General features: G+C 43.7%; 1 protein-coding gene across 1 annotated transcript in view; it reads right to left on the minus strand.

Annotated features, from left to right (window-relative positions):
• CASP3 (caspase 3) overlaps positions 1-18255 on the minus strand; it is a 63142-nt gene that overhangs the window by 28545 nt on the left and 16342 nt on the right. The window contains exons 3-4 of the mRNA XM_033943359.1: positions 13023-13159; positions 7502-7630 (exon numbers count right to left, since the gene is read on the minus strand). Coding sequence (XP_033799250.1) covers positions 7502-7630; positions 13023-13159 — 266 coding nt within the window. The remainder of the gene's footprint in view (positions 1-7501; positions 7631-13022; positions 13160-18255) is intronic.

The raw sequence follows: 18255 nt of genomic DNA on the forward strand, positions 1-18255 counted from the left end.
GAGAAGGATGCTGCCTGACAGGACATGGGGAAGATGGGGGGGGAGAAGGACACTGAAAGGAAATGGGGAAGAGGGAGTGGGGAGAAGACGCTGGCAGGGAAGAAGACAGAGGTGCCAGACTATGGGGGGAGCGGAGGGAAAAATATGGGTGCCAGACCAATTTGGAAGGGGGGAGAAAGGGAGAGGCACAGTAACAGAGCAAATGGAAGACGCAGAGAGAAGAGAGATAGTAGATGGAAGGAATTGAATGCAAACATGAGGAAAGCAGAAACCAGGCAACAAAGGTAGGAAAAAAATTCTATTTTTTTTTTTTTTGCTACAGGATAAAGTAGTATATTAGTTGTGTTGATAAAAATTTATAAACATTAGAGGTTTTGGTAGAAACCCGTTTACAAAGTATGTATTCTTTCCAATTAATATTTCCAAATTAATAAAGTCTTTTTGCTTATTTTTAAATGGGTTTCTACCAGAGCCTTTAATTCAGTAGCATAATTAAATGAAATATCTATTTCTGAAGTTTATAGGGATGGGCGGGGACGGAGGGGATTCCTCACGGGGACGGGTGGGACTTTGGCAGGGACAGGTGGGGACGGGTAGGATTTCTGTCCCCGCGCAACTCTCTAGTATGTTCCAGTTTAGCAGGAACTTGCCCAACTTTGTCTTGAATCCCTGGAGGGTGTTTTCCCCTATAACAGACTCCAGAAGAGCATTCCAGTTGTCTACCACTCTCTAGGTAAAGAAGAACTTCCTTTAGGGAGTGCCCTCTCGGGGTGAACAATCTGTCTTTCTCTACTAAGTCTATTCACTTCAGTATCTTGAATGTTTCAATCATGTCCCTCTCAGTCTCTTCTTTTCAAGGGAGAAGAGGCCCAGTTTCTCCAATCTCTCACTGTACGGCAACTCTTCCAGCCCTTTAACCATTTTAGTCGTTCTTTTCTGGACCCTTTTGAGTAGTACTATGACCTTCTTCATGTACGGCGACCAGTGCTGGATGCAGTACTCCAGGTGCACCATGGCCCGGTATATTCACTTTTACTAACACTCCCCCCTATTCATGCACACACATTTAACCTCTCCAGAAGTAGCAGGGCAAGTATAGTGCTTAACTGTGGGAAAGGTAGCAGTAACAGTTTTGAGGGAGCAAAGAATTAGGAAAGCGTGTGTTTTAGAATGGTTCTATGTGGACAGCTGCCAAGTTTCCCACGTCCAGGAGGGCGATTTTAGGCCTGTCCTGATTTCTGGCAACCCTATCCTGGTGCATTATGGAACCTGAAGTGATTTCAAAGGGTAGAATGAGAGTCTACAAAGTAGCACACTGAATTGGGATGTAAACTCAAAGAAAGTCTCTGCAGTGATGGGTTGGAAACTGGGCAAGCGATTATCACTATCTTTGGTATCAACCAGAGTTACCATTACCTCAGGAATGAGACTATGGGTGATGGTGTCAGAGGTATAAATTTAAAAAGTTTACAAGTGGAAGAAGCAAAAGGAAGATATTTAGCTTTCTTTGCTGTATCTGAAAGAATACAGACTAGGACAGTTCTCAAAGGAATTGCCCAAATGACTTAATAGTTAGTTGCGCAAATTCTCTGCGCTGAAAATTTTCATAAGAACCTAAGAATTGCCGCTGCTCGGTCAGACCAGTGGTCTATCGTGCCCAGCAGACCGCTCACGCGGCGGCCCCTAGGTCAAAGACCAGTGCTCTAAATGAGCCCAGCCTCACCTGCGTACTTTCCAGTTGAGCAGGAACTTGTCCAACTTTGTCTTGAATCCTGGAGGGTGTTTTCCCCTACGACAGACTTGGAAGAGCGTTCCAGTAATAAATTTTAAAAATAGGCTAAAAACCCACCTTTAACATAGCCCTTTTCCCATCTGCTTACCACTCTAGTTTAACCATCCCCTCTAACTGTAATCCGTACCCTGGCATCCTGTTTGTCTTTTTAAGATTGTAAGCGCACTCGAGCAAGGACTGTCTCCTTTGTGACTTTGTACAGCGCTGTGTACGTCTGGTAGCGTTCTAGAAATAGTAGTAGTAGAGGATGGAGACAGGACAATAATTGGAGGGACAGGTAGGGTCCAATGTAACTTTGGCATGTTTGAAGGCATCAAGTACAGTTGCAGTAGAAAGTGATAGGCTGAGGATATGGCAGATAGAGGGGATAACAGTAGAAGAGATGATAAGTAGATCGGTGGGGATGGGATCAGAGAAACAGGTAGTGAGTTTAGAGGAAGAGAGAAAATTTGCAGTTTTCTCTGTGATTTTGGAGAAAGAAGAAGAGGCTTCATGGCTCAGCAGGGCAGTCAGGAGGAGGTGGAGGTGATTGGGTCGAGAACTCAAGGATAATCTTGTAAACCTTGTCAAGGAAGTACTTAGCCATGGACTGGGAAGAAAGTAAAGGAGGAATCTGAAGCAACAGACTTCTTTCCAGCCCAAATTTTCAAAGGGAACTATTTGAGACCATTCCCTCCCGACACACTGAATACACAAATACAAGAGCGCACTCACTCCTCAGATACACACATGCATGATCTCATTCTTCAGATAGGCACACATGCACAAACACATGCACTCTCACTCTTTAGACAGACATATAACCTCTCTCTCTTCTGATGTTATACTGCTCATGCGTTAATTCAATGAATGCCCCTCATCATGAGCTCTACTCACCATCATGTAAAGTTATTGCATTTACTGCCATGCTTTCTCAGCATGTAGCAACACCCCCTCACATATTTCTCCATTCCTCTTATATTCCTTCCCTTCTTAACAACCCCCTCCCTCTTCCCTACCAAGATGCTCACTGGTTCTCTCCAAGACTACATATTAGCTATCCTTCTGGCTTTGAGACAGTTAATTTACAAATCTATAGAATACTGAAAATAAGACAGACAGCAATCCCAGCTTTCTGAATGCTGAGTACATTTGACAGGGTCCCCCCTAAACCTTTGGGTCCTAGACATGTACCTAATTTGTCCATGTCTTCTTTTTTTTTTTTTAATTCTTTATTTATAATTTTAACAATTGACAATCTTACAAGTCAAACAAGAAAAATACAGGGCTCCTTTTACTAAGCTGCAATAGCGTTTTTAGCGCGCGCAGAATTGCCGCAAGCGCTAAACCCACGCTATGCGGCTAGAACTAACGCCAGCTCAATGCTGGCGTTAGCATCTAACATGCATGCGCTAAAAACGCTATAGCAGCTTAGTAAAAGGATCCCACAGTGTAAAATGAAATTATAATATACCACATTGTTTGAAAACACCTCCTTATTACAAAGTATAGTTACTCCTCAATATAGGGGACGTAGCTAAAATAGAACTGAAATAAGACATAGGAATTTATGTTCAAATCTGCTTTATTGTGAATGTGAAAAGAACAGAGAACAAGGAATACAACAAGATCAAAAGGAATCAACATCCAACAATACAGAATTTCAGAAACAGGCAAAAAAACAAATCTAGCTTCCCACCTCCCCCACCTCACCCAACCACAATCCCCCCCAGTACATCTTACCCCTGAGACCCCCTCCAGAAATATATAAAAGATGACCAAAAGGTCTCCCAAATGCCAAAGACCCGTACTCTTGTGGCCCTTGGGTTACGTCAGGAGGAAACCCCCCAAAATAGAAAAAGAAAAAAAAAAAAAAAAAAAAAAAAAAAGGACAGGCAGTGACTGACCATGGGAGCAAACGTGGGGAACATTTGTAAGCTAAGCAAGAGGATTCAAAAGGAGGCTATGACCTCGAGGAGGTAAGGAAACCAGATAGGCTCCCCAAAGCAGCTGCTGCCGAGGGCGACCAAACCGCCTCTCAGGCAGCAAAATTATGCACCAGAGATCTCCAAGTCCAATAAGAGGGAGGCTCAGAAACAGTCCAGGATTGCAAAATGCATTTACGAGCGAGGAGACACACCTTACAATACCATTGGGGACCCCCCTTGGGGAGGGAGATCTAAAACCAAGTTCTCTACAGTATCTGAAATGGGACCCCAAAATAATCCCTGAATGGACGATGGACTGCCAAAAAGCCTGTATGGTCCAACAGTCCCAAAAGGAATGAGCAAAGGTATTGGGATCACAGCCCCATTTCAAACAGAGGGGAATCAATGCCTCCCACTTTATGTAATTGGACCCAAGTAAAATAGGCTCTGTAAATCACTCGAACATAGCATTCTCGGAACATCACTCCCGTTATCAAGTGAGGGATTCCCCGCAGGGTAAGCAGGATGTCCCAGTGGCCAAGGTCTCGACGGAGCTCCTGATCCCAACTCCCCTGTATCTGCGAGACATCTTTAGGACGTGCAAATCCAGAGAGAGCTTTATATAGCGCTGACACTGAGGTAGAACAGATCTCCACCCCAGCAAAGAAAACCCGAAGATGTGCTCCCATTGGCTGTGCGAGGTGCTCTGAAGAGAGAGAAAGAACATAGTGCTTAGCCTGACAATAGGCGAAGGTATCACCCCAACACCTACCCAAATGCTCATCAAAAGCAGCAAGTGGTTTCAAACTCCCTTCCTCAGTCAAAGTGTTCCACAAGAGTAATGCCGTGGGCAGCCCAATGAAGAAAGGTAGGGTTATCCCGGCCTGGCAAAAATGCTAAGTTCCCTTGGAGGGGTAGCTGATTTGTCACACAAGGGTCTCCTCCTAATCTACCAACCAAGCTACCCCACACAGCCCACATAGATCTCAAAATAACACTGGGATGGAGCAGGGCAGGAAACTCCCAAGTAGGTAAATGCAAGAAGCTAGAGAAAGAGTGAGGTGAATAAAAAGCACGTTCAAAATCCAAGGGAGTATATTGTTGGGTACCCTGTAACCAGTCTTTCAGGTGCCTAAGCAGACAAGTTTCATTATAATGACCAAAATTGGGAAGTCCGAGGCCCCCCTGCGTCCAACCCCCATTAAATAAAGAAAGCGCACCTTCGGCTTACGACACCACCAACAGAAGCGAGATAACATGCGGTATAATCTGGAAAGATCCTTCTTCAACATGCGAATCAAGGTGATACAGCCCATCAAAGCCACAGGAAGATCAGCCCAGGTCTCAAGCTGAGTCCTAGTATCAGCTAAGAGCTGAGAAATATTAAGGGAATAGAGTTGTGACGTAGAGATCGAGAGAAGCACCCCCAAATATTTAAAAGAACCTGTAGTCCACCGTAAAGGAAAGGAGGCGCCCCACTTGGTCTTCAAAGCCAAAGAGGAGGGTAGAGCCTCAGATTTAAGCAAATTCAAACAAAATCCGGCATAATCCCCATATTCTCTAATAGTTTCCAAAAGAGCTTGCAAAGAATGTCTAGGGTCCGTCAGATGAGCCAGAAGATCGTCCGCAAAAGCTGCAATTTAAAAACTTTGAGACCCCAGGGTGATCCCTTTAATATCCGGGTTCAAGTAAATATCACAAAGAAGTGGGTCAAGGGCCAGGACAAACAACAAAGGGGACAGAGGACAGCCCTGGCGGGTGCCTCTATGAATCTCAAATAACAAGGATCTACAGCCATTAACCCACAGAGTGGCTTGTGGAGAAGCATAAAGCGCGCGAATAGCTGATACAAATCGGCCCTGAAAATCATACTTGGTCAGAATAGCAAATAAATAATCCCACTGAACAAGATCAAACGCCTTCTCAGCGTCGAAACTAATAAGGAGAGAGGGCGACGCTATTCGAGTGCTAAATTCTAAAGAGGTCAAGATCTTCCACAAGTTCTCCGCCACCAAACATCCTTTAACAAAACCAATCTGAGACTCATGAAGAAGAAGCGACAAAAGCCAGGCCAATCGGTTGGCCAAGATCTTAGCCAAAAGCTTGACATCGAAGTTAAGCAGGGATATAGGACGTTAAGATCCCGGGAGGGTAGGATCCCTCCCAGGTTTGGGAAGAACTATAATTTGAGCCACATTAAGGTGTTCAGGCATCACTTCAGCATTGACCATCACATTAAACAGATTTCAGAAGTTTATAAAACTCAGCCCAATATCCATCAATGCCAGAAGACATAGGAATTTAAATCAAAAGGAAAAAGAATGGAGGTCCAACTGCTCTTAGGACAATTCTTTTCATGAGCTATTTTGAAAACCAGCAAAATTCATATAGTGGATACAGACTGTTCTCTAGCCGAAATAAATTTAGACAGCTGCTGCAGCTCAGAGAAAACGTATCTATTTTCTTTATGTACCAATACGCCCTTGCAGGGATAACTTAGAGCAAAAGTTGCCCCTAAGCGAACTGCCTGAGGCCTCAAAATGAGAAATTGTTTCCTTCTCTTCTGGGTGGAACAAGAAACATCAGGATACATTCTTATAATATTCGTCAAAAAAGGAACATTTTTATATTTGAAAAACATCTTAAGCATCCATTCCCTATCAGAGTCAATAGCAAACTGTACAATTAATGTAGCTGAAACCTGGACCTCAGTATCTGACCTCTCCAGGAAATTAGTCAAGTCCAAACTATTAGCAGAAACATTCTGTTGGTTAGGATTTTGAGATTTAACTATCGTAGGAAGGTAATATATTTTTGAGAGAGGTGGGTTTGAGGTTTCGGGCACTTTCAGAATTTCACTCAAATACCTTTTAAACATTGCTAAGGCAGTTATAAGATGGACTTTAGGAAAGTTAATAATCTGGAGATCGCATCTCCTAATAGAATTTTCCATCATTTCTTGCTTAAAGTGCAAACAAGCACTGTCCTTAGCCCAAGTTAGAGCTTGTACTTCCAAGGGTTTTAGCTTACCGTATTTGCCGGCGTATAGGACGACTGGGCGTATAAGACGACCCCCCAACTTTCAGTTAAAAAATAGAGTTTTGTGTTATACTCGCCGTATAAGACGACCCCTTCTTCCGCACACCTTCTCTACCGCCCCGGGTGCAGCACAGCCGGCCAGGTTCCCTTACTTTTGTGGCACTTCCCCGACCGACCGACAACAGCCCCGGTCCGACAAACCTCCCTGCCCTTAACCGCGAATCTAAATTACCTTCTTACAGCTGCTGTAAGAAGGTATTTAGATTCGCGGCTACAGGGCAGGGAGGATTGTCGGACCCGGGCTGTTATCAGTCGGTCGGGGAAGTGCCACAAAAGTAAGGGAACCTGGCCGGCTGTGCTGCAACCGGGGCGGCCGCCCCTCGAACCGCGAGGCTACTCTCCTTCTCCTTACCTGCCATGCCTGCAGCACAGAGCCGAACGGAAGTCTTCCCGACGTCAGCGCTGACGTCGGGAAGACTTCCGTTCGGCTCTGTGCTGCAAGCAGAGAAGGTAGGGAGAAGAAGAGCCGCGCGACTGAGTACATCCAGCCCCGCAAGTAAGGGCATGTAAACTGTACCCGGCGTATAAGACGACCCCCGACTTTGGGGATGATTTTAAGGTACTAAAAAGTCGTCTTATACGCCGGCAAATACGGTAGTTTCCAAATCAGTCACTTTACTCGCTAAAGATGTTATAATTTGTCCATGTCTTAATCCAGCCCCACTTATATCAATGCCCCTAAATCCTAAAATTAATAACTTACCACTTTTCAAAACATTAATAATGTTATCACATGTCTGATCATGGACAACCTTGACATCAAATCCAAGAGTTTGGAAAGTCTTACGAAGGGCTATAGCATCCACATCTGTGCCAGATCGAAACCCCATTTCTTTAGGGAAAAAATAGAAATAAAAACATTTGGGATTAGAATCAATTTATGCATGCTATAGTTATACCCCCCCCAAAGAAAAAAAAAAAAGTTGCAAAACATTAATTTTTCCCACAATTATGCCATTGGAATAAAGGGTCAGAGCATATTTTTATATACCCATTGAATACCCGAAATTCACTTACAACATACTAAATTAAACTAAACCTTAGGTTTGTATACCGCATCCTCTCCACAATCATAGAGCTCGGCACAGTTTACAGAGTTGAGAGAGAAAGGAACTCCAATGAAGGGTTAAAGGATAAAGTATGAAGAATAATTAGAGGGCTTAGAATGCCAAAGATGGAGTAAGTATTACATTTTTGAGAATAGCCAGGTTTTCAGATGTTTGCAGAAAAGTTGGAGAGAGCTCAGGTTCCGAAGAGGGGAGGTAAGATTGTTCCAGAGTTCGGTGAATCTGAAGGGGAGGGAGGTCCCTAGTTTTCCTGCATGGGAAATGCCTTTTAATGAGGGGAAGGATAGTTTTAATTTGTGGGTGGGTCTGGTGGTATTAGGATTTGAGGATTTCCAAGAGAGTGGGATAAAGGGAGGGAGGATACAGTATAATTCTTCATCCTGGGTATGATGTCAAAGACTAAAGAAACTTCCTTACTTTCAAAGAAACAGTGTCTCAAATAACATTTACACCATTAGCATCAAAATAGACTTGAATGACATATCAAATGAAAGAATAAAGGTTATTATTTTTGCTCTCCTATTAGTTGACATCCACACATTTGAAATTTAGGGATTAGAAAAGTCCTTTAAAACAACTTAACACATGGCTTGTTACACTATAAATATAATATTAGTCAGAGAAACCCAGACAAATGCACACAAAACAGTTCAATAGAACAGTTAACAGAACTGCTGGTAATGTTGAACAAATGTCAAAGTCAGTGTAATATGTAATTGCTTAACAGTTCTCTTCAACTGTAATCTAGGAAAAGGAGAAAGCGCTTTGTGAATCTGTAACTGAACCCCAGCATTGAAAATTAATTTAATCTACTGTATATGCCAACTAAGGCCACCAATTTAAAGACATGGTCAAGCATGCTCAGAAGGTGCCTAGGTCAAACTGCACCATCCTCAGTACTCCTTTGAAGTCCATTCCATCCATCTTTTTGCTCCCTTACCTCTCCGAATATCAGTCATCTATCGACCCCTGATACGTCCCACTCTGCCTTCCTCACCAACATTGACTCTTGGCTCTCCTCCTTCCTCAAGCCCTCATCCCCTTCTCTCATCCTCAGTGACTTCAATATCCATGCCAATGACCCCTCCAACTCCTTCGCTTCTAAGTTCCTTGCCCTAACATCCTCATACAATCTCCTGCTGTGTTCCACCACCCCTACACCAGAAAGGACACTGCCTAGACCTAATTCTTTCCTCCAACTGCTCAACCACCAAATTCTGCAATACCACCCTTCCCTTCTCTGACCATCACCTGTTAACATCAACTATTCATTACCTTACCCCCCCCCCACCCCAGATTTGGCCAATTGCCACCAACACATTCAGGAACTTTCAGGCCATTGACCCCAGAACCCTCTCCAATGCTGTCTCATCCCTCTCCTCAACTACTATATCACACAAGACTGTCAATGAAGCCGTCCTCTCATAATACCATTCTCTCCTCTGCTCTAGATACCCTTGCTCCTCCAATCTCACGTCCTATTAAGCATGCCAAATACCCAACCCTGGCTCAACCCCTGCATCCGCTACCTGCGCTCATGTGCCCGTTATACTAAACGTCTTCGGCTTAAATTCTGTACGCTTGCCGACTTTGTACACTTCAAATTCATGCTGACATCATTCCAGTCTGCCCTCTCGCTTGCCAAACAAGCTACTATATCCACTTAACCACTTCTCTTAGTTCCAATCCTTGCAGTCTCCTTACTCAGCCACCTATAACTCCTTCAATTTCTCCCCAGACAAAGGCAGAGTTCTTCTACAATAAGATTCAGAAGCTTCACCTTGAACTCCCAACCAGGCTGCTTCCCCCTCCCTCCATCTACCCCATCTACTAACCTCCCCTCAACACCTGCCACTCTCTCCTCTTTCTCTGAGATCACGGAGGAGGAAACCACACATCTTCTCTCATCCTCCAAACCCACTGTTCACCGCTATTGCCTGGACTTCCTCTCCTACCAAGCTATTCTAGATCTGCTTCAGTCAGGCTTATGCCCACTGCACTCCATGGAAACTGCCCTTACTAAAGTTTCCAATTACCTGTTCCTAGCCAGATCCAAAGGCCTCTATTCTATCCTCATCCTTCTCAATCTGTCTGCTACCTTTGATACTGTTGATCGATACGCTGTCCTTGTTGGGATTCCAGAGTCCTGCCCTCTCCTGGTTTTCTTCCTCTCTCTCCCACGCAATGGTGGTTCCTCTTCCACAGCCTTTCCACTATCGATTGGTGTACCTCAAAGCTCTGTCCTGGGACCGCTCCTTTTCTCAATCTACACTTGCTCACTTGGAGTCCAGAATTTGGCTGCATGACTTATATTCTAGGAGAGCCGCTATACTCACGTTACCCTTCTCCTAAAATCACTTCATTGGCTTCCCATCCGTTTCAGACTACAATTCAAACTCCTCTTACTGACCTACAAATGCACTCACTCTCACTATCTCTCTTTACTTATCTCCCCCTATGATTCCAACCCCCATGAGCTCCACTGAACTGGTAAGTCCCTTCTATCTGTGCCCTTCGCTTCAACTGCCAACTCCAGACTCTGTTCAAGGCCCAGTTAAAAGCTCACCTCTTTGAGAGTACTTTCAACTCCTAACTCCTTTCACCTTAAGTTCTGCATCCCCAATCCTATATGTCGTGTCTGTCCGGGAGAGGAATATCAGAGGGAGGAGGACATTAGGGCCTATTTTGTGGATTACTATAAGCAGCTTTAGATGCCAGAGACGATTCCTGACCCGGGTCATTTAGAAGCTTATGTGCAATCAACCCATCTGGGTAAATTACTGCCTCGGATGCTTTGCGATTAGATCGCCTTATCACATTTATTGAAGCCTGTCAGGCACTTAAGTCTATGAAGGTATGAAAATCACCTGGTTTGGATGGCTTCATGGAAGTTTTATAAATGTTTTCGTAATTTGCTTCTCCCTTCCCTGTTTTATCTGTTTAATACCTGGCAACTGGGCAGCCAGTTCCCCTTTTTTATGTGCCTGGCGGGCATTACAGTGCTGCCTAAAGATGGAAAGGACCCAAGGCTTTAAGAACATAAGAATAGCCTTACTGGGTCAAACCAATAGTCCATCAAGCCCAGTAACCCTTTCTCATGGTGACCAATCCAAATCACTAATACCTGGCCAAAACCCAAGGTCTAGCAATATTCCATGCTACCAATACAGGGCAAGAAGGCTTCCCCCATGTCTTTCTCATTAACAGACTATGGACTTTATCCTCCAGGAAATTGTCCAAACCTTTCTTAAAACCAGCTAGACTATCCGCTCTTACCACTACCTCTGGCAACGTGTTCCAGAGCTTAACTATTCTCCGCGTGAAAAAAAATTTCCTCCTATTGTTTTTAAAAGTATTTCCCTGTAACTTAATCGAGCGTCCCCTAGTCTTTGTAATTTTTGATGGAGTGAAAAATCGATCCACTTGTACCCGTTCTACTCCACTCAGGATTTTGTAGACTTGAATCATATCTCTCCTTAGCTGTCTCTATTCCAAGCTAAAGAGCCCTAATCGTTTTAGTCTTTCCTCATACGAGAGGAGTTCCATCCCCTTTGTCATCTTGGGTCGCTCTTCTTTGAACCTTTTCTAGTGCCACTATATCTTTCTTGAGATAAGGAGACCAGAATTGAACGCAATACTCCAGAGGTGCTTCCTAATGCCCTATTTCCCTCTTAGGGGTGGATACTTACTAGGATCCTAGCAGACCGCTTGATGAGCTGGATTCTGTGCTTGATACACCCTGATCAGTCTGGCTTTGTGGCTGGGAGGCAGGTGAGTGATAATGTGCAGTGGACCTGATGGAGAGGGTTCACTGGTTACAGCAGAACACACTGTTCCTATATATTGATGCGGAGAAGGCCTTTGATCACATCTCCTGGCCCTTTCTTATTTAGGGTCCTGGAGGCTATTGGGCTGGGGCCTCAAATGTAGGTGTGGATCAGGGTATTGTATATGAACCCTCTGGGGTGTATTAAAGTGAATGGTGGCTATTCTGCCCCATTGGTTTTATCTCGTGAAACCAGACAGGGATGCCCCCTCTCCCCCATATTGTTTGCTTTGGTTGTAGAACCTTTGGCTCAGCGGGTCAGGGCACATGCAGGTATCTGGGGGATCCAGATAGATTTGGGGGGGAGATATAAATTGAGTTTCTTTGCAGTACTTCTGTTTATGCTCCAGGATCCTATAAACTCCCTGAGAAAATATTAGGGGAGCTTGTCTGCCTATGGGGAAGTTTTGGGATTTAAACTTATCTGAATAAATCGGAATTGTTGAATATAAATTTACCAGAGGCTATGGTGGAAGTGCCGAGGGTATCATTTCCTTTTTGTTGGGTGAAAATCTCTGAGATATTTGAGAATCTACTTTGGACCTTTGGGTGCTGATCTATTTGATTTGAACTATGTTCATCTTATCCGTCTCTGCAAAGGAAGCAGTGCTCCACAGTATTCTACAGTGCCCCTCCCCCCACGGTTGAATCCACTAATATCCGTAGGCGTGTCAGCCTCCAGGGGTAATCTGGGCCAATGCTGTGGCCTAAGCAGAGCTGATTTTTCTCACAGCTGTAGAACATCTACTCGTCTAGCTTTCGTAATGGCGGGCATATAGCTGATGGAGCCTTCCCCAACCACTACCAGCTAAATCAGAAATTAAAATTTGTCTCAGGAATCCTACCAATCTAAATATTGTTCTTTTGTGGATTTGCTTTAAATACTCAAGAAAGATAAGCTGACTGCTGAAGAAAGACTCTTGGGGAGGGAGAAAGGATCTCGGATTCCTCTGAGATATTTATTCCCTTTGTTCTAAAATATATTACTTATTTCCAAAATCTTCACAAAGAATGAAAATCTTTATATAGGAACCCAATTCTCAACTGAAACAAGGTCCTCTGACCAGTTCAGGAGCTAATCACTGACCTATTTAGGAGCTGCATGTTTTGCTGTCACCATCTGTGGAGACAGAGAAATATTGTAGACATGAGCCTGAATGCCAGCTTTATAGAGAAAATCCCACAAGTCTTTTAAGTCTCTGACTTCATCTGCCAGTTGACTCAATCCACAAGCCTTGCCTGGACTGGTCTGATAAAGGAAGTTAAGGAAAAATAAATGCCAGGAAAAACACAAGAAAAGAGAGAGATAAATAAAGAACTTTAGCACATACGTGTGGATGGGTGAAAGTTCTTATTGTTTATTATGCAGCACAAGCCCATTTCTGGATAATCCATTCTGTACTGGAATTCACATCCATCAATTTGTTTTGCTTTCTTTTTCAGCAAGTCACCACTCGGTTCACCATTTCTACAGAACAGCATAAGACAAATTAGTACCATGATTTGAGGTATTCATAATGACAGTACAATTTATTTAAAAAACTGGGCTAGAAAGTCAGGAGTTAAACATTTGGTATTGTGGGGGTAAACCAACATCTCTAAATTATCTACCTACTTTCTTTATGCATGTAACATTACATATATCAATAGCCACAACTTGAAAGCAGCTCTTTCAAGTACCACCATAGCCTGGATTCTTCACATCAGTCTCTCTCTTTCATATCTCACCACCAGCCTTCTCCTAGTCTCCTCTCATACTCCCCCCAACCCAATCTCTCTCTCTGATTCTGTCACTTTCTCCCCTCACCTTACGGGCTGCATTCTCAGAAAAAATAAAAGATGCATGCTTCTAGTCCTGTGCTGAGATCTGACTCGGATGCTTGAGCAAGGAAATTCAGGCTATCTTGTAGCTTCATGTTCCAAAGACTTGAAACTGCAAGCCTTACCAAACTTCCAAAATTGTGTGGCTCAAACTTATAGAAAACCGAACTGCGGTGCAAAAGCAGAAAATGTAACATTTGAAGCAGCTGTACAAAAACAAAATTCAGGGTTACAAAATCACAAGTGCTGGCATGCAATTTTAATAAAATGTTAAAAAATACAGTCCAAGTAATTTTCTACTTGAATAAGGAAAACAAGGATCATATGAAAACTAATACAAAGGAAAAAAAACCAGTATATATCAGCAATTAGCAAATTTAAAATAAAGCAAAGCCCTTAGTTCCCAAAATAATATGGCAAGAGCAAAAAAATTCAGGAAGGATGCCAGCATGCAATTTTTAAGTTTTGTGGTGCCATGGCATCTGAGATTTGTCATGCCCTGCTCTAGCTATATGCCTATAGTGTAGCTATAATTGGATATTTAACATTGATTAGTACAATTCTAAAAAAGGAATATAAAGGGTGAAGATTCTTTACATTTCCTTTTTTTATATTTTAGTAATCTGATTACTGATCCTAATCCACAAAATCCTGCCTAATGGTTAACACTAGAGTTACCATATTTGTGGTCTAAAAAAAAAAGAAGACACATGGGCTAGATTCACTAAGCAAACCGATTGTGTACCGATTGGTTTGCGAGCCCTTTGTGACCCGATTTCCCTCCGACCCGATTCACTAACCTCTGTACCGATCCGTGCATGCAAAGCAGGAAGGATGCGATTCACTAAAATAAAAAAGCAACACTGACTGGGCTGGCCGATCCAAAATAAGCGACTGCTGAGGACCAGTCGCTGAGATCCTTTCCAACTGCCCTGCTTTCTGCCGCCCTGCCCTGATCTGCTCTCTGCCCGTCAGCCCCAATCTCCTGCTTCTGTCTGCCCCGATTCTGCCGTGATCTGCTGCTCTGGCCGCCCTGCTCTTGGCCAGATTGTTTCCTGCCTGCTGCCCCGACTGGCCCTGCTCTCGGCCCAAATCTCTCCTGCCTGCCGCCCCGACTGGCCGCCCTGCTCTCGGCCCAAATCTCTCCTGCCTGCCGCTCCAACTGGCCGCCCTGCTCTCACCCCAATCTCTCCTGCTGCCCTGACTCTCCTGTCCTTCCCTGCACTGCGAGCCTGTGGTTTTAAACCGCAGGTTTAAAGCGGGTTAAAACCACGGGTTCGCTGGGCTAGCGATCCATGCGGTCCGAGGGGGGTGTTCCTCCGTTTGCTCTCATTTTAATTTTTTTCTTTTGTGAATTGGTCGGGACTGCACAGATCGTCCACGGATCGGAGGTTTGTGAATCTAGCCCATAGTCTTCTGTAAGCATGGTCGTAGTTTTTTTTTTGGGGGGGGGTTTGAGGGGGAACATTGTCCCCACTGCAGGGGCAATTGTCCCTTCTCTGAAATTCCAGCATCTGTCCCTATACCCTTACACACAAATCCGGCACTGCTTCATTCCTGCCTCCCACGGGTCCAACAGCACCTCTTCATCATTCTTTCCCCTGCTGGTAAGCAAACACTTGTGGCCAGTTGCTGGCACGGACAGGGATAAATACAGGTTATTGCATCATGGGCAGGATGCGGCACAGGAAAGGCCCTGGTAGGGCCGACCCAGAAATAGCCTGTATTTAGGGCTGCTTGTGCCAGCAACCTGACATGTGTGTTTGCATACCAGCAGAGGAAGGGATGATGAAGAGGTGCTGGGCCTGAGGGAGGGAATGAAGATGTTCCAGAATGCAGGGGGTGGGAGTGAATGAAGAAGTGCCAGACTACAAGGGGGGGATGAAGAGCTGACCGACTTGCATAGTGGGGGGAGGGGATGAAGAGGTGCTGGACCTGGGCAGAGTGAGAATTGGATAAATGAAAGGTGACTGACCCACATGGGGTTGGGGAAGGATGATGGGTTGCCAGAATGGGGGAGAGGGGAGAGATACTAGATCTTGGGGAAGGGAAGCCGAGGGAAGGGGGAGAGAGAGAAACTTGTAGCAAAAGGAGGGAGAAGAGAGAGGGGGGGAGAGCTTAGAAAGCTGTCTGGCACCTGGATAGTCTTCTAATAAGAGGACATGTACGGGTGTTTCTGGACATATGGTAACCCTAATTAACTCCTGTATTATAAGCTGAAAAAGTCTGTCTTGAATGATATGCTGCCACAGTATAGGATCAGCTCCGGAACCTATCACCTCTTAACTTCATCCTATGCCCTCTCATTGCAGAGTTTCCTTTCAAATGTAAGAAACTCAACTCATGCAAATTTATATTACATAGATATTTAAACATTTCCATCATATCTCCCCTCTTCTACCTTTCCTCCAAAGTATACAGATTGAGATCTTTAAGTCTGTCATCATATGCCTTATCAAGAAGACCACACACCATTTTAGTAGCCTTCCTCTGGACCGACTCTATCCTTTTTATATCTTTACACAATATTTTAAATGAGGTCTCATCAGTCTTATACAGAGGCATCAATACCTCCTTTTTCCTACTGGCCATACATCTCCCTATGCAACCTAGCATCCTTCTAACTTTCACCATCACCTTTTCAACCTGTTTGGTCACCTTAAGATCATCACATACAATCACACCCAAGTCCTGCTCTTCCGTTGTGCACATAATTTCTTCACCTCCTAGACCAGGGGTAGGGAACTCCGTTCCTCGAGAACTGTATTCCAGTCGGGTTTTCAGGATTTCCCCAATGAATATGCATGAGATCTATTTGCATGCACTGCTTTCAATGCATATTCATTGGGGAAATCCTGAAAACCCGACTGGAATACGGCTCTCGAGGACCAGAGTTCCCTACCCCTGCCCTAGACTGTACTGTTCCCTCTGGTTTTTGCAGCCCAAATGCATGTTGCATTTCTTAGCTGCCAAATTTCAGACCATTCTTCAAGCTTCTCCAGGTCTTTCTTCATGTTATTCACACCATCCGGCATGTCTACTCTATTGCAGATTTTGGTATCATCCAGAAAGAGACAAATCTTATCAGTCAACCCTTCCTTTACTGTGTACAGAGATGGGTACTCTCTGTTGAGTCTAGCGTCTACAAAGGTTTTGAAAAGATGGTTGTTATGCATCACAGCTGATGAATAGAGAAACAAAGGCCTTGACTTACCTCTCATTGATTATACTTCACAATATTGTTTTACTCCAGTCAAAGCAGAACAGAGTGTCTTCAGCTATGAACTCTCTGCCTCCTACATCACTGGTTTTAACTCCACGTTTACAGAGCTTGGGCTGCCTTCCAACAATGCTATTTCCTGCCATCTCTCTTAAGGACAGAAGCAATGCAGCATGGTGGCCTACATGGTACCGTTCAACAATATGCAACAAACAAGACAGGAAAAAGCCTGTCCGAGGTCCAACAGCAACTATAACTATGTTGTTAAAATAATCAGGTCTTTTAAGGGAAATATTCTCAGGTCATGTTTTTTCTATTGATTGTCCATGAGAAATCAGGCCCCATCTATTCAAAATTCTCTCTTTATAAACCACTAGAAGCAAATAGAGATTCTAGTTTCAGCGATTTCCCAGATTTTGAATACCAATTTCAAAGTCTCAGTGCTTATGCATTTGATTTCATGGTTTGAGAGGGGCTGTGTGAATAGGCATAGGGTGAATATGATATGAGATTAGTTCAGGAGGATGCATTGTCACACCATGTCCACAGCCCTTGTAATTAGCTCTGTTTTGTTACACTACTACAGAAGCCCATGCTTTGGGACACTATTGGAAAGCTAATGTAAACCGCTTAGATATGACTGTTCTAGTCATTAGTAGCGGTATATAAGCTTGAACAAACAATATTATTATTGTGCATAAAGAGCTAATGATACAGGGAAAAGTTAAATAGTACCATGTGATGCTCCCTGCCAACACATATCAAGACAGCGACATACTTTAATTTATCACAGAAACACTGCTCTTGATCATGTTTGGATTCTCAAATATCTATGGGCACAATTATCAACATAAGGAGGCTGGATGTTTTGGACAATAGTCTTGCTGATTTTGGTGGCTATATGGATGATTATAAATAATATAGAAAGGAATGCAAGTGCTGATCTTGCAAGACTAATGAAGAAGATAAATTCTACAAGGGATGTGATGCCCAGTACATTAACAGATTTTAGGCATGCTTGGGACCACTAAGCAGGGCAATGGTAGGAGAAGGCTGAAGGATCAGCTAAGACAGACAAGGGTGGTAGGTAGGTGTTCAGTGCTAATGGGTGCTGAGCCCTCAGCTTCCTGCAGCAGCTCGGGGTAGATTCTGCAGAAGAGCTAGAAATAACTGCAGTAACATTTCTGCAACTCTGTGAAACACTTACATTAATTTCAAATCATTTTGCATATCAAATAATAATCAAAAAATCTTATTTTATTTATAACCCACAATATCTTAACAGTTCAGAGTGGTTTACATCAAGAGAATCTTCCAGATGCATTTAATTATTGTTTATCTTGTCTCTAGATATATGTTGCCCTTCTAATGAGCTATCAGAGCAGTTTACAATTAAACTCAATTAAACCAGAAAGAAACAACAGTCTTTACAACAGGTCAGTGGAATAAAGAAAACAGTTCAGAGAAGGACTAAAAATTAATTGGGCATCACCTGCACCCATCCCACAGATAATCCCACTATT

The sequence above is a fragment of the Geotrypetes seraphini genome, chromosome 1, assembly GCF_902459505.1.
Source record: "Geotrypetes seraphini chromosome 1, aGeoSer1.1, whole genome shotgun sequence".
In the NCBI taxonomy this organism is placed as follows: Eukaryota; Metazoa; Chordata; class Amphibia; order Gymnophiona; family Dermophiidae; genus Geotrypetes; species Geotrypetes seraphini.